The sequence below is a fragment of the Saccostrea echinata genome, unplaced genomic scaffold (genome assembly GCF_033153115.1).
Source record: "Saccostrea echinata isolate AGI-Se365-2 ecotype Australia unplaced genomic scaffold, CSIRO_AGI_Sech_v1 ptg000015l, whole genome shotgun sequence".
In the NCBI taxonomy this organism is placed as follows: domain Eukaryota; kingdom Metazoa; phylum Mollusca; class Bivalvia; order Ostreida; family Ostreidae; genus Saccostrea; species Saccostrea echinata.
The window spans coordinates 3,140,871-3,161,742 of NW_026889764.1; the positions used below are offsets into that span (position 1 = coordinate 3,140,871).

Sequence of the window (20,872 nt, forward strand, 5' to 3'; positions counted from 1 at the left end):
AAAATTTCTGAGTTCCATTCAAGTTTTATTTAAGAAGCTGATGCCTATGATGCCTTTAATTTTTCGGGAGGAAAAATTTATAAAGCCGTCATTAAAATTGAAAAAAAAAATCATACGTTTTGTTGTTACTGATTTATTGATAAAAAATTTCAATTTAATATAGATTTTCCAAAAGTTCCTTAAAGTCTATGAGAATCCACATTTGATTTACACTACGTCTTCAATATATATGTTGTAGACAGTATGTCTGAAGTAAAATGCAGTATGCTTCGAGTCATTGCATTTATACTTCCACACTGTTTCAGTAGTAGATCGACTACCGTGTAGTCTTACTAAGGGTAAATTAAATTTTTACACATAACTTAGGCTTATTCGCCCTTTGCATTCGGCATGTACAGTTGTATGTCGTGGGATAAAATTAACTAACCTCTCATCTGTCTGTTATAGACTGAGATTTTTGATGAAATTCATTAGGCCTAATTGTTTCATTTACCCCCCCCTTTTTTTTTTTATCTTATTTCATTCCAGACTGTCTTGTCTGTCAAGACACTGGACTAGAAAGTTAAAGATTTTAACCTATCAGCAATGCAACTACTGCCCAGAGGTCTTTGATTCATTTATTGTACATAATTTTATTTTTCTCATTACGGAATTAAATCCGATTTCGTTTCGACGTTTGTTTATTATTAAGCGTCTTCTTAACATTGATGAATAAGCGTCAGGCATGGCGGTGGAAATCGAGTCTGCAGAGTAAGTTTATTTTTTCTTCCTGATTTCGCATAGTCCTTTGCAATAATACTTCTGAACAAAGTAATTTATGTTCTCTTGAATTTGAGCAACTGAATAATTAATGCTTTCGATTATCCCTTTGATGTAACAAGTGCATAACATGAAGGAAAGTTATACTGTACATGCTAGCAGGTCCCTGCAGCTAGTCAATGGTAATGAGCAATATCGAGCCGCAGTCTAAGGCTTTGTTGTTAAGGTCGTTATCCTACTCATTCCTTTCTATATACGAACACTAAAGAAACTGATGATGTAGGGGAAGTTGTGTTAGATTAGGTATGTTTCTAGGTTCTTTTGTATTTGGTTACTTTTTCTGAGAATTGAAAAAAAAATTAATTTGTCATTCTCATAAAGTGATTCATTTTGAAAATGGTTATCATGGGTCCAACTCCAAAGGATCCCTATCTATGACAACAATGCGTCCCATGCAAAAATCAATGCGTCCAAATCCAAGGGTACTGTGTAATAGATATGACATAGGAAATTCTGGTGAAATATGAAAGGGTAATGCTTGAAGTGTTTTATTGTAGCTGTTGGTGGTTTATACTATCAATTGGAAGACTAGATAAAATTTCGTTTTATGTGTTTGTTGTTTATTAATAACATTACGAATCAATCAAGCACATGTCATGTGTAATGGACTTCAAGTTTTCAAGTTGACAGTATTATATCTTTATTGCAAAAATTTCGGGCAAGTGAAGTTCGGACAAGTGAATGTCTTGGTCACACTTGTCTGAATGGACAAGTAGGAAAAAAGGTTAATGTAGAGCCCTGCAGTATCATAAAAAAAATCTTCTGGATATATGTGGTACATGTATGACCGTTTCTAACTAGCTGCATGCACACAGAAAATAGTTGAATAACCCATCAACGTTAAAAATCTATTCTTGGAAATGCCAGTTTTAGGAACACAGTTACTGTAGATCTAAAATATGAAGCACCAAATAAACAAATCAGCAGAGAACTGATGGAATTCTGATATTGTCAAGGGAACGGATGGGGTGAACACTCACTCCCTACGTTGACATTTTTATGTAATGACAAAAAAGGAAATGTAATTTTATTGTTTTGAAATTTCATTTTCAGTGTTGTTAGATTGATAGAACAGTACTTGAAAGAAAATAACCTGTTGAGGACATTGTCAATACTTCAGGAAGAGACAGGAATCTCCCTGAACACTGTAGATTCTGTGGATGGTTTCATTAGTGATATCAATAATGGCCACTGGGACACTGTCTTACAGGCCATACAGACACTCAAACTCCCCGACAACAAGCTCATCGACTTGTATGAACAGGTGAATTGTAGATGTATTATTTTACCAAATATTTGTAATTTTTCTGATGAATAAATTGGCAAATGTCAGTAACGTTTCACTAGAATTCTCATTTACTCTTTATACTTTTGTATTACAGATAGTGTTGGAGCTGATAGAGTTACGTGAGCTTGGAGCTGCTCGATCACTTCTCAGACAGACTGATCCAATGATTATGCTGAAACACAACCAGAACGACAGATTCCTTCACTTAGAGAATATGTTAGCTAGGTCTTATTTTGACCCTAGAGAGGTAAATTACTGACAGGGCATTGTTACAAAGGGGCAATTAAATCTTTATTGGTAGAGATCTATCTGTTCTTGAATAGAAAAAGTTGTGCCTATTTCATTGACAGCTAGTTGCATTAAATGTAAGCTTTTTAAATGACAGTAAATAATATTAGTAACAAAAAATTTCCATTAGGCATATCCTGAAGGCCAGACAAAAGAAAAGAGGAGGAATGCCATTGCCCAGGCCTTGGCAGGAGAAGTCAATGTTGTCCCTCCCTCCCGTCTCCTGGCTTTGCTAGGACAGTCCCTGAAATGGCAGCAACATCAAGGACTTCTCCCCCCAGGTCAGAGGTCATATTAAAAGTCACCTGAGAGCATCTTAACATTTCTATTTTAATTTGAAGGGGGAGGGTCATAAAAGTTAATTGATACTACTTGTCTGATTTTGCCTTACAGGTACAACTATTGATGTGTTCCGAGGAAAAGCTGCAGTCAAAGAACAAGAGGAAGAGAAATATCCAACACAACTCAGTAAAACAATCAAGGTAGACATAAAGAGAAATTCAGATGACATTTTTCACAATGTATAGAGACAAAGGCATTTTAAAGAGGATCCATTAGGAATGTCTTAGTCTGTGTTTGCCAAAATTCCTCCATGAAACTTTAACAATAAATAAATTTTATGACTCCAGATATTTAGCTTTTCTGAGCCTTAGACTCAGAAAGATTGCAATGTATATACTATGGCCTGGTGTGCAGTTTTTTTAAATACTAAAAATAGGGATGTGACCCTGACTGAAGGGAGATAATAAGGAAAGTATAAAAAGTAAAGTTGGTCACTATAAAATCCCAGGAACCAATGGACAGATTATCATACTTAAATATTGAGGATATATTGCAGATTAAAAATTGTTCAAAGCATCACCTTAGGGCAAAGGGCATGGTCTCAAGGTCACTTCAAAATTGACCTTAAATGATATTTTGCCCACTATGTAGACCAGAATTATCAAATCTTGTTCATAAGTGCTTACTTTTTAGCTCACCTGAACTGAAGGAGCTTTTCTGTTCAAAATATATCCATTGATTGTTGTTGTGGTCGTTCACATTTCATCTTTTTCTCCAGAACCACTGGGTTATTTTCAACTAAACTTAGCACAGAACATGTTTGGTTGAAGGGGATTCAAGTTTATTCATATGAAGGGCCACACACTCTTTCAAGGGAGATAATTAAGAATTAGGAAAAATTTAATGACATCTTTTAAAAATCTTCTCAAGAACCACAGAGCCAGAAAAGATGAAACTTATGTTTATTACATACTGTAAAGATTTTTCAACTCATGTCTCCCCTGGGGGTAGACAGGACCATCAATCTAGCAAACTTGAGTCCAATAAAAGGACCAATTCCAATTAGAAAACATAGGTAATCAAAGATTACGAAGCTCACCTCGACGAATGCTATCTACATGTAAGGCAAATTTCACATCATATTTTTTTCTAGTTAGGGTACATCCCAAGATCAATATCCATGCAAGTTTGATTTAATTATAGATCTGCTCAAAAAACTTTTGACCTGTTTAGTAATCAAGAAAATTTTGGTCAGTTCCAACATCCAAAGCAAGTCTGGAAGTTTTCATCCTTAGATGCACCATCTATGCAAGTTTAATCATAACAGGCCATAATATTATATAGCTACTCCAAAAAATTACCCTGGTCACTCATCTGGAAAATGTACGTCAGATTCAGAATCCAAGGCAAGTCTGGAAGTATCCATCCCTAGATACATCATCCATGCTAATTTGGTTAAAATATGGCTAAAATTCACTCATGTGGAAAATCTAGGTCAGATCCAGCATTCGAAGCAGGTTGGTTAGTGTACATCCCTAGATACATCATCCATGCAAGTTTGGTCCAGGTAGGGCTTATAGTTACTTGGGAACGAGACTACTCCTAAATCTAAACCTGGTCTCACATGTGGAAAATCTAGGTCAGATCCAGCTTCCGAAGCAAGTGTGGTAGTGTCCATCCCTAGATGCATCATCCATGCAAGTTTGGTCCAGGTAGGGCTTATAATTACTTGGGAATGGACCTGCTCCTAAAACTTTAACCTGGTCACTCATCTGGAAAATCTAGGTCAGATCCAGCATCCGAAGCAAGTGTGGTAGTGTCCATCCCTAGATGCATCATCCATGCAAGTTTGGTCCAGGTAGGGCTTATAGTTACTTGGGAATGGACCTGCTCCCAAAACTTTAACCTAGTTAACATCTGGAAAATCTACATCAGATCCAGCATCCGAAGTAAGTGTGGCCATGTCCATCCCTAGATGCATCATCCATGCAAGTTTGGTCCAGGTAGGGCTTATAGTTACTTGGGAATGGACCTGCTCCTAAAACTTTAACCTGGTCACTCATCTGGAAAATCTAGGTCAGATCAAGAATCCGAAGCAAGTGTGGTAGTGTCCATCCCTAGATGTATCATCCATGCAAGTTTGGTCCAGGTAGGGCTTATAATTACTTGGGAATGGACCTGCTCCTAAAACTTTAACCTGGTCACTCATCTGGAAAATCTAGGTCAGATCCAGCATCCGAAGCAAGTGTGGTAGTGTCCATCCTTAGATGCATCATCCATGCAAGTTTGGTCCAGGTAGGGCTTATAGTTACTTGGGAATGGACCTGCTCCTAAAACTTTAACCTGGTCACTCATCTGGAAAATCTACATCAGATCCAGCATCCGAAGCAAGTGTGGTATTGTCCATCCCTAGATGCATCATCCATGCAAGTTTGGTCCAGGTAGGGCTTATAGTTACTTGGGAATGGACCTGCTCCTAAAACTTTAACCTGGTCACTCATCTGGAAAATCTAGGTCAGATCCAGCATCCGAAGCAAGTGTGGTATTGTCCATCCCTAGATGCATCATCCATGCAAGTTTGGTCCAGGTAGGGCTTATAGTTACTTGGGAATGGACCTGCTCCTAAAACTTTAACCTGGTCACTCATCTGGAAAATCTAGGTCAGATCCAGCATCCGAAGCAAGTGTGGTAGTGTCCATCCCTAGATGCATCATCCATGCAAGTTTGGTCCAGGTAGGGCTTATAGTTACTTGGGAATGGACCTGCTCCTAAAACTTTAACCTGGGACGCCGACGCTAACGCCGACGCCGACGCCGGGGGTATAGCATAAGCTCATCTCGACTTCGTCGAGGTGAGCTAAAAAGGATATTTTTATCCCAATTTCTAACAGAATTTTCCCAACTTGTTTAAATAGTAACAATAAACATTTAAGTACATGCAGATATATTCATTCACAGTGACCTACTTTTTAAATTTTATTATTAATCATTGTCAATCGTATGTCTTTTATACTGAGAGGCCTAGGATCACAGAGACACTGTTATACAGTTTATCAGAAGATCCATTCTAGGCTATTGGGCCTCTGGTTTCAAATGTTGATTCACCTACATGTATAAAATTCAACAACAGTCGTCCAGTTGTATTCTTGAGAATCAAAAAGCTGACACACACACATTAAAATAGAACCTCTTGCTTACTGAAGACTTTTGTAAACACTTTAAAATCAAATAATATTGATTTGTTGATCCAAAAGTGTTATCTTTAATATCTTCCTATTTTAGTTTGGTCAGAAAGCCCACATAGAGTGTGCCCGGTTCTCACCTGATGGGCAGTTCTTGGTGACTGGCTCAGTGGATGGGTTTGTAGAAGTCTGGAATTTCACCACAGGAAAAATCAGAAAAGATCTGCGTTATCAAGCACAAGTAAATCCTTATCAAAATTTGTCTTCCATCCTTCGCTGGAGTGATTTTTAATTATGACAAAATTGAACTTTGCATCCAGCTTTGTAGAATAATCATAGAATAATCATTGTGACCTATTTATTTTTCAGGACAACTTTATGATGATGGATGATGCAGTTTTGTGTATGTGTTTCAGTAAAGATTCAGAAATGTTGGCTACAGGGGCACAGGATGGGAAAATTAAAGTAAGATTTTCAAATGGAACAATATTGAGGTTATTTTTGTGGAAGAGAATTTCTTGAGAGAAAAATTATTAAATTAAGACCAATTTCAGGTTTCCTCTGAATTCCAGATGTAATAAAATCAATATTTATGTGAGCTGTTATTTCTCTTTGCAGGTTTGGAAAATTTTAACAGGACAGTGTTTACGAAAGTTTGAAAAAGCACACAACAAAGGGATCACATGTGTCAATTTCTCCAAAGACAATAGCCAGCTGCTCAGTGCTTCTTTTGACCAAACCATTAGGTAGCAGTATTTCAGTGTTTTATCTCTTTTGCTCTGGATTGTTGCACAGTTGGTTTAATATGTGTTGAACCAGTCTGATCTTAAATTGAAATCTCATTGCAGAATTCATGGATTGAAATCAGGAAAAACTCTGAAAGAATTTAGAGGCCATACCTCCTTTGTTAATGATGCAGTTTTCACAACAGATGGACATCACATATTAAGGTTAGAATATTTCAATCAGAATTGCATTAAAGGCCAAGTAGGGGAAGGTCATTCTATGATCAGGTAAGATGAAGTCATCAACAACAGGGTATATGTACATTCATTTGAAACCAACCTTGCTTTTCATCTCAGGCAGTTTTGTCATTGAAAGAATATTAATACATTTTTAAAAAGATAAAGAAAATATTTTTTTCACTTTATATATATTCTATGTCTTCTATATTATGTTTACCACTGATACATGAATATTCTATGTGTATGTCATTTATGCATGTATATGCAGAAACCATATTGAAAACTAGAATTGTTGCTAAATATGCCTTCCTAAATAAAAAAAAAGGCTTCACTTTGTATTATAATAGTATGAGGCAATGTTAAAATCCTTGGATATATAAAAGAACTTCTATTACAGTGCCAGCTCTGATGGGACTGTGAAAGTTTGGAATGTAAAGACAACCGAGTGTCAAAACACTTTTAAGTCCCTGGGGGGAACTTCAGGAATGGACATCACTGTCCATAGCGTTCACCCTCTCCCCAGACAGACTGAGCAGTTTATAGTGTGTAACAGATCCAACACCATCGTCATCATGAACATGCAGGGGCAGGTTAGACTGATATTACCTCTCTGTGTAAATCAATATCTCCTAGTCATAGTCTCCTAGTCTTCCTAGTTAAGAGGGTAATTATTTTTGTGTATTAATGATTATATCAGTAAGCCTCATCCCAGAGTCGTCTTTACAGCTTTGTCAATAGACTTAATTTATTCACTAGATAACAGCAAAGACAGTCACTTAGGATAATTTTGGAAAATTTGAAAATTTATTTCGTACTGTACTTTGATTAAGACTTAATTTATTCATTTGATAACAGCAAAGAAAGTCACTCGGGATGATTTTAGACAATTTGAAAATTTATTTCGTACTGTACTCTTGAAATCTGAATTGGACATTTCTTTTTTTGCTTACGAAAAAAGTGCTGAACATGTTGTTAATTGGGATATTTTAGTATGTAATGGTGTCTTAAGGTACATATATATAGTTAGCTGGTGGTGATATTGTAGATTGTGAGGAGTTTCTCCAGTGGTAAGAGAGAGGGAGGAGACTTTGTGTGTGCTGTCCTGTCCCCCCGGGGGGAGTGGATCTACTGCGTAGGAGAAGATCTGGTGCTTTACTGTTTCAGTGTCACCACCGGAAAACTGGAAAGAACACTGACGGTTAGTACAACATTGTAACTACACTTCATATTATATTAAATTATGTAACCTTGTGTATGGGTAAGTCATCACATCCATTTGTCTCTCTGCCATACCATTCAAATTCTGTCTAGAATACCAGGGTAATAAGACAAGTTTCTTTACCATATAGGGGTTTTAGAAGCTTAAACTTACTTACACTGAAGGACATAATGTAATCATAACTCAGGTCATTGGAGGTGGACGATCTCAAAATGTTCAACATAATTTATTTTTCTATTTATACTTTCTTCCTACTCTAATCTAAATCCAGGTTGCTCAAGACAAGGACTGTGTTAGGACTAACTAGGTTACAGTCAAATTTTCAAGGAGACTTGTACAATTTTTTTTATAGTGTTAAAAGATAACATTCTTTACTATACTAGATCTTCATTGAAAGACCTTAAACAAATTTGCCTTCAATGTAAAATCAATGACTTTCATTTCCCACTTTTTTAAAATATGTTGTTTATATTAAAGAAAATATTAAGTAATGAACTTTTTTTTATACAGGTACATTGTTTTGTCAAAATATTGTAATAAATTCAATGCTTTGACAGGTTCATGAGAAAGATGTGATAGGAATCACTCATCATCCCCACCAGAATCTGATTGCTACCTACTCAGAAGACGGTCTTCTCCGAATCTGGAAGCCATAACTGAATAAATTGTTCCAATGATCACTAACTTCATGTTTTTAGCAACTAAGTTGTATGCATTGACCGCATGTTACGTATTTCATTCTGAGAGATTTTTGTCAAATTAGGGACTTCTGTTATAGAAAGTGATGAAGCTCACTGTAATGTATTTATACCCAAGTATGTTGTCAAAATCAGATATCATGATTTAAAATTTAATAAAATATCTTTTAAATATGTAAAAATATGAGTACCTATTATTACGCCAATACAGTCAGGATAACATCTTTCGGATTTCCAGTTTTACTGTATATGATATATGTTAAAAGGAACTTATTTTTTAATAAAGTAACATGCATTTTATAATTGAATATTCGATACACCAAAGGCCTAGACTGCAGCTAAATCAAAGAAGGCTTTGGTCAAGAAAATTTTTACCATTGTCTTTTCGTTAGTCCACTCTGCTTGAAATTATCTTTTTTTGTGTACAGGTACCACACTGAAAACTTCCGATCTAGTGCCACCGGACAGATAATCATAAATTCTAAAAATATGCTACATGAAACTCCAAACTGTATTTATGTAAAAGGTGAAGATAATGAACAGTGATTGATCTCGAAAAAGCTACAAATATTAATACAAATCTGTGGACAGGGAATTCCAGAGGTGGGATCAGATGCCTAGGAGGAGTAAGCATTCCTTGTTCACTGGACACACCCGTCATGAGCCCAATGTATTGAACAGGAAGATGGAACCTTCCATAGTCAATTTTAGTATAAAAACAAAGGCCTAACTATTGTTATGAAACGCTTCAGCCAAAATTCGACCCAATGATAGGTTATATTTTATAACGACCATAGAATTTACGAAATGCTGACTTTAACCCAGATTGTTGAAATCCCTGTAACATCAACTTATTTGTCAGCAGCCTGCCTTAGTTTCAAAATTGATAGTACTCAGAGCATGTTCTTGAGTATCGAATAAATTGGGAGACATAAACACCATGTGCAGGTGATAGCGGAATACTACTACATAAATAAGGAAAGTTGGCGATGGAAATTAAAGCTGAAGTCATCTCATTTGTCATACATTGTTACTTGGCCTTTATCGTCTATAGTCACAAAAACATCCAAATGTAAAATAGATGTGGTATACTCTGTGGTGTCTTTTATTTCAAGTTCACTGGGATATTGAGTCGACATATGAATGGAAATTAATATTGTTAATTGATATATCTGAATATCGAGTTGAAGGCCACAGCAAATGTTTTCTTCTCATGTAGAAGTTTTTGAATAAATTTTGCTTCATAGGAATATACATGTAAAAAAAATAAACAGGTCGGCTAATAAAGGAGCACAATTAGTGTCCATTGAAATTCCAACAGTGTTAGAAGACCTAGTCTCTGAACACTACAGGTACGTAAATGTTGTCAGTGTGGAACCCCAGCATCCATTTGCTATCAACTTCAGAGTACTTGTGTGTAGAATCAGAGTGAGTTTTAACGAAGTAATTTTGTTGATGACCAATCACAAGATACGAATTTCCTTGTTCCAATTTATTGAAAAAGCAGTTGTCTATGATATCAAAAAGCCTGCAGTTTTTAATTGATCGTGAGGAATGGTTGTATAAAGTGTAAAAAGAAAAAAAAAGTTTTGCGTTTTGATATTACTGACTTGAAAAATATAATGATTTTAAATTTTCCAAAAGTTTTCTGTAGTTTTTGAGAATCCACTTCTGATTTACACCCGACTTCTAGAATCTGCTGTAGCACAGTATGTGTGAAGTTTCCCCTTTACACAAGTTAATATTTTTGTAAGGAGTAAAGATAGGGGCTTGGTAGAGCATTTGCTATGCTATGAAAGTGTAAAACACGATTAATTTAAGTAAATCAGTATAAATATCCAAAAATGGTGCTTACTTTTCATTTATACACATTGATCACATACCTCAAAAATTTTTCGAAACAACTCACCATTATAGACAATATACAGTTACTGAATAAAGTATTCTAAACTAAAAAGTGATATCAAATCATTTGGTTAAAAAGTATACATGTGTTTTATTTATAGAGGCTCTGATCTCTGTTAGCACCGTGTTAGTTCTAAGCTCTTGAGGAATAACAACCCCAGAAAGCTTCGGGTGCGTATAGTATATACAGTGAGAGATCTTGATCTAGAGCCTTATGTGAGCAGACTGTGTACATTATGTAGCACCAGATCTTGCCAAGATATTGTGGTTTTCTTCAAGTTCAATACCAGATAATTTATAGTCAGATTACTTCATCCTAATATTCAAGGAAGATGACAAACATGTGGTCTCCAATTACCATTCTGTTTCCCCTGACCCCAGCCTCTTACAAGATATTACAATACATCTAATACAATCTCATGTAGATAATTTTGACCACCATTCCATTCTCAGCGACATTCAACATGGCTCTAGATCAAGAAGCAACTTTGAGACACAGCTAGCATCATCAGAAACCTTAGCTCGCGCCGTAGATGAAGGACATTTGGTGGAATAGCTCTGATAAAGTACTCCAAAGCATTTGACAAGCCACATGTGAAAGCTTGGATACTATGATGTAAGGAATAAACTACTCTGGTGGATTAAGAACTTCCTCAGCAATAGCCAAGTTCTGCTACATCCACAGCTGAAGTCCTATCTGGAGTAGTTACAGGGGCATCCTTGGCCCACTGTTATTCCTCACTTTCATCAGCAAATTTTGATCAGATTTTGGCAACTCGGAATTCGTTTATTTGCGGATTACTGCAGTGCAGAGGACAGCAGTTTTACAAGAGGACCTGGCAGCCTTTGAGAAATTGAGGTGTAGAGGATGATGTTTCACCCAGAGGAATGTGTGGTGATAGAGGTGGTTTTCAAAGACAAAGTTATCAGCGTAGACTAAACATCCTACACAACATGCACAACCATCAATTAGACTTGGTTGACTCAAGATGTGTCTAAGTATAGGAAAAATTAGCTTCATCTTATAGTGGGATTAGCACATTGATAACATAACAGCAAAAGCAAACAGAACGCTTGATTAACTCAGACAAAACCTTAGAGGGTGCAGAGCATATTTAAGCACGAACCAGAGCATATGAGGCCATCAATTATCCAATATATAATATCTTTGCATCTATCTGGCATCCCCATACTACTAGTATTTCTTAGCCTGCCCAGATAGAGAATGTACGTCCAACGCACACAGAGAAGTAGGATTTCTGACCAAGCCACTACTGGGACCAGCAACCAGGAAGGTCACCAACATAGCTTGGATGGGAACAGCTATTAGTGAAGAGAGTCAGAATCCGCCTCTGCATCGTTTTAAAGATTAAGCAAAACTTGGTAGCGAGCCAATCTTACTACTACCTGATCCATTATAGAAAGCAGAACTAAAAGCCAACATCCTCCATATACTTACAACCTGGAAGGAGGTTTACTGAGTCTCCTATATTTTCTATGTATCAATCAGGATTGGGAAAGATTTCAACCGGTAGCAGCAGCAGCCATTTCCATAGAGGAGTTCTGGACAGCACTTAGCAGTTTACCTCCGACCAGCCCAGTCTCATGTGGAGGTTTTTAAACTTTATATTTTAACTACATGTATATATACTGCATGCTAGGTTTTTATCCTAAACAAAACAGGAAGTGTATAATACTCAACTCTATGAGCAAATTCCTTACCGTAAGAAGAAATAACTTATAATCCTCTCTAAATATTTTAGACTCTTATTTCATTCAATATAACTACAGTACTGATTCCAATAAATAGATTTAAATGAGCTTCAAGCTCAGCTTTTACAAAAACAACAACGAACACAAAAAGTTATTATTGTCACAGGATTATTATTTACTATATGTTACTATGTATGATAATTTGCGCATGCGTCATCTCATTCGATCATTCATGGTTTGAAAGTTCATGACCTCTGATGTCATACGGTGAGTATGGGATGTGTATTGGTGTGTTTGACTGGTTTTTATAGTCATTGCACATGGCTGGCGCGAATTTTATTAACCTTTGCATGCAGTTCTATTATTTTAAATCACTTGATGAAAAACCTCTGAAATAGACGGACGTTACCAGGACTGTTATTGTCCGTAACTTAGGCTTATAATTAGTAGTTTAATTCCGTCTAGATCCTTCGACGTATTTGGCTCCAGTCTTTGATACCCCCTTTTTCAACTCTTCAAAAATTATTTTTAATTAAATATTTCGGATTTCAAAATATTTAATGTGTGAATGGACGGTACGTAAGTTTTCATATTTATTGTAGATCACCATGTAAATGATGATATAACGTTATATAAAACACTTCATCAAATACCATCATGTCGATGGAAGATAAATAAAGTACATTAAACAGTTGTCCAGAGTTAACTTAACGCTTCCTAGTACTTTCAGTTCTTTGATTTTAAATGGTTTTCCCCTCCCGGAAATGAACTTTGCTCTACAACAAAGAAGTCATGAAGGATCTAAATATACGAAAAGCTACGTCCGATGATTGCGAGACACTTTATAATTTACTAAAGGTAGGTTCCTTTAACCTCAAATAAGGTCAAGATATAAAATGATACTCGACATTTTGAGACTTTCAGTCACCCGCAAATTGAAATAGCTAAATACAATCAAAGTAATGAAAGTACTGGGATGAGCTGAGCATTTGAGTAACGGTATGTGTATTACAAGAGAATGAATAAAATGTTACTGAATGGATTTATTTCAAAACAATACTTTAGATCCTCTACAAACTGCATGAATACATTTCGTCGGCAGATCTACGATTTCCCTTCGGTATTCCATAAGCTGAAGGGTCGAATGGCGTTGGGATGGGACAGTCTCTTTGTTACGCTCCGAAATTCTGATGTGGGTTGCGATTGTTATAATTCAGAAATTGCCTATGCATATATGCAGCTACATTTCAATGAACTGTAAATCTTTGTGATTTTAAAAAAAAAGATATGCGTAGTCCTTAAATTTGGTTGAGTCATTTAGGGCGAATTCATCATACATCGAACACATACTGTACGTGCACATAAACTGGCATATTAAAAATTTAGCGCAACCACTGGGCATTGAGTGGTTGGCATAATCATGAATTAGCGCTACACACGTCTGTACCGTGTATTATATTTAATATTAATGATTTATTAACGGTATGCATTAATTATCGCATTGTTGTGTGCGCCAAAGCCAATAAAATATGAAGCCCGATTTTTAAGGAGACATACAGTACTTTGCTTCGGACAACTTTCATCAGTACTGTACATCTCTGTGTTTTGTCTTGTTTCCGCTAACAGCCGAAGTTTTAAACTTTTTAAATATGCCGATTTTTATTATCATCTGGTTTATTACTAGAATTGCCTTAAAGTGACTTTATATTTAACATCATCAATGGTGAGTCAAAGAGATTTTATGATTTTGCTTATTTTCAGAGTTGTCTTTCATTCATTAGACTTCAGAGAAAAGATCCCGTCATGTATGGATCTTGTTAATGATTGATAATTTTATAGATTCAATAAAGTTCAATTCATAGTATGGATTATTCTTCACAGGGTTGGTTTTCACTAATATGTTCCTTTCACCATGCATTGGACAGAAATTAACCATGCATCTGATACTGTCCAAATGCATAGTTATTACTTCCTTTTCGTATAGATCGAGAATCATGTATGATACTCAACTGACAGCTGTTTTTGCAGAAATGAAAAAAGGTACATTTATATAAAATCAACTCATTCAGTCAAAATACAGGTATTCGATATTTGACAACCCCGGATTTCTCTTTCTCTTTAAAAATTAGATATTAACCCCCAAGAACAAAGCGCAGTTGCCGTGCGACGAAAAAATGCAGGACTATCTTAACCTAAGTGATGCCACATTTTATGGACTAATATAATTCATCAAATAAAAAGTGTAAAATTTTTGAATGAAGAATAGAAATAATTTAATTTTCTAACTAGTAACTGATAAACTTTCGGAACGTGTTTTAAGGGCCTCGGTGATAAAGCTAGGACATTTCCCGATATACATGACTGTACCTTTTGTCCGATGCATGGTGAATGTTGTCCAATCCATGGTGAATTCTGGTTCATTCCATAAAATTTTTATTTTAATAATATTTTCTAGACAAATAGCACATAAATGTGCCACAAAGTCATATTTAATCATTATACACTGTTAGCTCAGTCTTAATAATATTCGGTCACTAGTCAGCAATACCGCTAAAACTGTCCGATGCATGATGAACCTACCCTATTTGATCATAAAAGACACCAAGACCATTAAAGACTCAAAAAAGTTATTTTGTAGTGGTGTGTACAAAGATATTAACCAGGTTGATTTTTAACCAGCTAGTATCAGTAACTTTTGGAACATTCTGTCAAAATACGACAAATACATGTCTGTCCAAAATATGAATACTTTTGTAAATGATGCTTTTTTGCTTTCGAGGTGAATTATGACAATCTTCCTCTAAGTTTGCGGATGTCTCTCAGTTTGTGTCGATTTTATTAATATTTCAGTCACTGATTCTGGTTTTTTTTTCTGCTTCTATAATTAAGGGAAATTTTTGATTATTTTTTGTTGACCTCAATAATATTTTGGACAGGAAATGCGAGAAGGAGAGGGACGCCTGGAAGCATTTATTCTGACTTTTGAAGGTAGATATAAATACATGTATATAAAGTCCAAAGAAAATGTATAAAACTCAAACTTTAATCCGAAATGCTTTCACCCCCTGCGGGCTCGTCATACAAAATAAATTATTTTTATTAAAATTCTGACGCAAAAATTTTAATTTTTTACCAAATCAAAGAACTCGCTTTATTTATTACATTTTCAACAGTGAAATACTGTGATTTATTTATTGAATAAAAGTGATATTCTCTCACAGTGTGAAAGGATACCAAAATGATATTCTCTCACAGTGTGAAAGGATATCAAAGTAAGTAAAAATAATTTCTGGCCTGTCACAAGATAGAGACAGTAACTAAGCATCTTGATTCTTGATAGAGCTAAAACTGCAAATTTCTTCCCAAATATGTTGCTAAAATCCATGCTATGTAATGTTTTCAATCACACAACTGCTAAGCTATGACGTCTCAACCACTCAACTATGACGTCAAGCCTATGACAATGTTAAGAAAAGACAGAGGCAAAGGGAAAATCAAAGAAAATGTAATAAACAGAAAATTCATTGTTTTGTAGATGAATATGTAATTTATTTCACTCGTGAGACAGGATTTTTTTATATTTTCACTCGTGCTTCGCACTCGTGAAAATATAAAAAAAATCCTGTCCCACTCGTGAAATAAATTCCATATTCATCTACAAAACATAGAATATCCTCTATTTATCTAATCAGGTACGCAAGTATTAAATATAATATTTAATTTTTTTTATTATTATTTTTCCTTTTTTTAACATCAAGAAAGAATACAAGTAGGTGTCTTAGAAACTCATACTTCAAAATTCTTTTCAGATTTTTATAAACATTATACTCAAGACATTTTTTAAAAATTAAATTGTCGTCCAAATTTACTCATTTAGACTAGCTCTTATCTGTTTCCGGTTTTTATTCTATTTCACTATGCTTATAAGTATTGTGTATGAATCAAGTTTTCATACCATGTTTCAATTATTTCAGAATTCAAACGTGACGGGTTTGGAGAAGATAAACTTTTCGAATCCCATGTCGTGGAATTAAAAGACGGTAAGATTTAGCGTTCAAAGTCAATACTTTGTATACGGAAGTTATTCCTTATCCAATAGGGTTCACAAAAAAAGTTCAACATCAATAAGATTCATGAATCAGAAAAAACGATTTCTGTTGCAGAGAAAATCCTTAATTTGGTTCATATTAAAATTCAGTATACCATTGATTGATACTTTTATAACGGTTAATCAGTTTCTGTTATGGTCCAACTAAGTTTCGCACTCGGTTCCATTGAAAAAAAATGCAATTAAATACATGTAAAACAAGAATTTTAAACAGAAAGTCATTGATGAAATTCAAAGGATTAAAATCATATTTCGCACCAGACAGAGGCCTCTAGAGAAATGTCAATAATTTCATAAATTTGCAGGTAAGGAAGTGATTGGATTCGCCATGTGCTTTTTTGGATTCAATGGAGATTGTGGGAAAATCCTATACTTAGAAGACATTTATATAAAACCAGCATACAGATCCAAAGGATACGGGACATTAGTTTTCAAGTATATAGCGAAGGTAAATTAGAAGATAAAATAGGTGTATTTTTTTTTTTTACAGATATCACAACATAATCCAAGTATATAGCAAAGGTAAATAGAATATAACAAAGACTGCCATTAAAATCATGTTTGTGATATGACCCTTGATTTAATGGACTTCAAATATTTCTCGGAAAGATACGAATGTCGAGTAATAAAAGTGTATTTTTATGGAATAGTGGGTTATTGCTCAATATTTTTGTTAACCTAACTAAGAATGTATATTTTTGGACATGCTTTTAATATAATCCTTCCAAAAAAAAAAAAAAAAAAAAAATGGGGCGAAGACCTACTCATATGAAAAAATTGTGTTTTAGTATGAAGAATTGACCTTTCATCTTTTCCCTTTTTGGTGTATATACACTATCTCATAGACGAATATTTTCAATCTTTGTGAGTTGCGATTTGTGGATAATTTACATTAAGTATATGTTAATTTTGAACGAAATACCAAAGAAAATTTTGTCATAATTGACATTTATTTTTTCATTTTTTGTTTGTCGCACAGTACCATTTTTCTCACCATCTTCTTTTATATAGACATATAAATAACTAGACATTTAGTAATATTTCATACCAAGTAATTATTAAGAAAATTTAATTCTTATACCTCGTTAATGATGCATCCAGTGTTTATCAGATCAAAAACGACTCACTGCATATAGAGCGTAGGTAGATCTTAAAGTATTGGGGTCAACTTCTTTTCATCAAGGTTTTGAACAAGCCAAAATGTTATTTGAAAACTTGTAATAATTTGGAAATGCTTTAATCGGTTTTCAGTAAAGATATGACATCTATATATCTGATTTTGACATCTTTCAGGTTACCCTAGATAGCGGAGCTCGTCGTATGGAGTGGTGTGTTATGAACGATCCATCGTGGAACGCGAAAACAATCGAATTCTACAAAAAGTTTAACAGTATCGATGAGAATTTAAAACAGTTGTATCTACAAGGAGATGTGTTAAAGAAATGTGCAGAATTTTGATTTTAGATTAAAAACAATGTGACTGAGAGATAACCATAAGATTTGAATAATAGTCATGTTATGTCCCAGTTTATATTCATGTGCAGTCATATAGTCGTGTACTAGCAATAAATCCTGATATCAAGGAAGTAAAAACTTTGCTTATGATATTTTTGTTCCAGCAGGTAGCCTAATTTTAAATGATTCTTTATGATAACATTTGCAAATTACTTAAATAAGACATAGGCGCCCTGTGACGGTACATATTGTCGCTCTGTACATATTGTCGTCGGCGACAATATGTACCTACCCTCACTGCACATATTGTCGTCCATCGGTGTATATAATGTCGCCGGCGACAATATGTACCGAGACGAGCTCTTTTTTTCCTCCTGCATAATGGACGGCAAAATGTACAGTCACGCATCGGCACGTTTTGTCGTCGGCGACAATATGTACAGTGAACATTTGCACATTTTGTCGCCGATATATTGTGTTGAAGAATATTTACTAAGGTCGACTCGTTTGGTCTTCTCTCACACCGACATATTTATATAAAATTACTCATCAAAATCATCAATCTAAAGAAAACCTTTCGCACAGTGCCTTAAAGGATTCTTTAGGAAGCGTTTCATAATTTTTGGACATTGTTAATTAAGATTGAATACACAATCAACAGTTAAGGGGATGGAGGAAAAGCTATAGTTCAACAGAATTGTGACTATACACACACACGAGAGAGAGAGAGAGAGAGAGAGAGAGAGAGAGAGAGAGAGAGACTCGCTGAACGCAGGAGAAATCGATAACAAAAGGGGGGTCTGAACCCCCTGGAATTTTCAGAACTATTAAATTACCATGTAAAGCTAACAAAAAAATGACCTAAGACACCCAGGAAACACAGGACGTACCTTCTTTTAAAAACGTTTGAAGGAGAGCAATGCATTTGAAGAAAATCTTAGAAAAAATTCTTCCCCGGGCGGCAAGTTCTTTACGTTTTTTTTATCTTGACAGAAAATTTCCGAGTTTGACTTGTCTCCCCCCTCCCGCCCTGGAAAAATATCCTGGATCCGCCCCTGCAACGTTTCCTGTTTTTTCTATCTGATTATCCAATTATCTGAAAATTTATATTTCAAGAGGACACACCACGTAAAAATTTCCTTTACGGAATAATTTAAGCTCTATAAGCATTGGTGAAAAGTTTTTATTTAGTTGGTGATCTGTATAGATTGTCATCCGCACCCCGATTTCTCTCTGTGATGACCTACTTATTAACAAAAGAATTCTACGGTCACTGAATTTTTCGAGTGAAACGCGATATTTTGATAATAAACATGATACAAAGTAATGTTTGCATCAAAATGTTTCAGTAGGGCGTTTCTCGAGGTTAACACGGGTTAAGGTAAGTTTTTAGGATTCTGTTTTTCTTGCATATAATAAAGATCTGTTAGACAATGCATAACTGATTATTAGGTACCAAATTTCTATGTAATTTGTCACAGAACAGGGAAAACAGATTGACATTATCACAGTGTATTTTGTTTCACTTGTTTTGAGCTAAATGGACAGGAAGCTTTTTAATTAAACAGCTGTGATGTTTTAAACTTATTAATATAACCAAGTTATATCTTAGGAATATATACATGTGTTTATTTCCGTGTAGCTTGTTTGGTAACAATTACTAGTATACAGTTTGTAAATTAAATGAAATATCAAATTTTAAAAATATAGAATTACTATTCAAAACTCATCTAAGATTTCTCCACTCTACAGGCACGTAGTATAGTTACTGATAGTTGGGGGGAGGGGGGCAGCCAGGAAAAAAGTTGACATAAAGGGGGTGAACCTTCCTTTTCATGAGGGGAGGGGGGTAGGTTCCAACTTTTTTCCACAACCAAATTTTATTAATACAAAACACATTACCATGATTTAACAACTATACCGCAGCAAAAAATGGTGTCAAACCACCCTTTCAATGAACATCTTCAACAGATAATTAAACTTTGTGTTTGGAAAAAGATGGGGGAGGGGGAGCCCCCCTCCCACGATACTAACGTGTCTGCTCTATCGTTAACAAGTGCCCTATAGACTATAGCATAAATAAAAAGTAGTTATATATATATATATATATATATATATATATATATATATATATATATATATATATATATAATTTTCATTTGATGGGCTGTTTTATTTGCTCTAAATCAACAGAATTATACATAATTACATGCCCATAGGAAACAATTTCATTTGTTGGGACACTATCAACTTCCAAAAATTCCTTCAAGCAAAAAAAAAAAAAAAAAGTCATCAGATTTTATTATTGCGGGGACACAGCATATAGTAGCTATGTTTTCATAATATTCTATACATCGGCAAAATTATTGAGGGAGGGGCACGCCCCCTCCCGTAAGCCCCCCCCCATTTCCTACGGCCATGAATATTAATATGATATCAGATCAAATGTAGCAGTATACGTATTTGTATGCATCATTGAAAGAAAGAAAGAGGATCTCTTTGAAATACCTCCGAATCGTTCAAGCAAGGCTGGACCACTTAGCTAGGTGTAGGGCTAAAGCTTCTGTTCAGTCCACTCATACACATAATAAATAAATAAATAAATAAAAAATATATAGATAATGTATAAATACATAAATTATATGCTGTTCTCTATGTTTGAATAGATGACGTACTCTGTTTTACTGTGGCCAATGATTGTGGCGGGAATTTGTGCCTTGCTATGGATAATGTCGGGTATAGTTATCATGATTGTGCTGAATTCAGAGAAGAAAAGAAAATTAAAGCATATGAAAAGGGCTGGTATGTTGAAAAGTCTGTTTGTCTGTCTAAGCAGTATATATGTATGTATGTATGTATGTATGTGTACTCACTAGATAAGACTAGATAAGAATCCAGACTGATATGAAATGTTCCCGTCAGGCACCTAACATTCTTTATTTTTTTTAGAA

At 34.9% G+C, this 20,872-nt stretch overlaps 2 protein-coding genes across 2 annotated transcripts; both read left to right on the plus strand.

Annotated features, from left to right (window-relative positions):
• Window positions 1-698: 698 nt before the first annotated feature.
• LOC133187397 (WD40 repeat-containing protein SMU1) lies at window positions 699-8,922 on the plus strand. The gene is made up of 12 exons (XM_061322753.1): window positions 699-750; window positions 1,873-2,083; window positions 2,202-2,354; window positions 2,526-2,676; window positions 2,789-2,877; window positions 5,959-6,099; window positions 6,228-6,323; window positions 6,477-6,604; window positions 6,707-6,808; window positions 7,221-7,413; window positions 7,869-8,021; window positions 8,600-8,922. Exons 1-12 carry the CDS (start codon window positions 725-727, stop codon window positions 8,696-8,698), a joined length of 1,542 nt encoding a protein of 513 aa, XP_061178737.1. The 5' UTR covers window positions 699-724; the 3' UTR covers window positions 8,699-8,922.
• Window positions 8,923-13,132: 4,210 nt separating this feature from the next.
• LOC133187399 (thialysine N-epsilon-acetyltransferase-like) lies at window positions 13,133-18,059 on the plus strand. The gene is made up of 5 exons (XM_061322756.1): window positions 13,133-13,216; window positions 15,295-15,346; window positions 16,333-16,398; window positions 16,772-16,914; window positions 17,760-18,059. The coding sequence occupies exons 1-5, from the start codon at window positions 13,151-13,153 to the stop codon at window positions 17,922-17,924; spliced, it is 492 nt and encodes a 163-aa protein (XP_061178740.1). The 5' UTR covers window positions 13,133-13,150; the 3' UTR covers window positions 17,925-18,059.
• Window positions 18,060-20,872: the final 2,813 nt, after the last annotated feature.

Bases quoted from the DNA above. Each gene is read 5' to 3' on its own strand.
- LOC133187397 (XM_061322753.1), top strand. From the start codon at position 725: ATGGCGGTGGAAATCGAGTCTGCAGA. The intron at 6,100-6,227 runs GTAAATCCTTAT...TTTATTTTTCAG, and splicing joins ATCTGCGTTATCAAGCACAA to GACAACTTTATGATGATGGA. The intron at 6,809-7,220 runs GTTAGAATATTT...CTTCTATTACAG, and splicing joins GATGGACATCACATATTAAG to TGCCAGCTCTGATGGGACTG.
- LOC133187399 (XM_061322756.1), top strand. From the start codon at position 13,151: ATGAAGGATCTAAATATACGAAAAGCTACGTCCGATGATTGCGAGACA. The intron at 15,347-16,332 runs GTAGATATAAAT...CAATTATTTCAG, and splicing joins ATTTATTCTGACTTTTGAAG to AATTCAAACGTGACGGGTTT. The intron at 16,915-17,759 runs GTAAATTAGAAG...GACATCTTTCAG, and splicing joins TTTTCAAGTATATAGCGAAG to GTTACCCTAGATAGCGGAGC.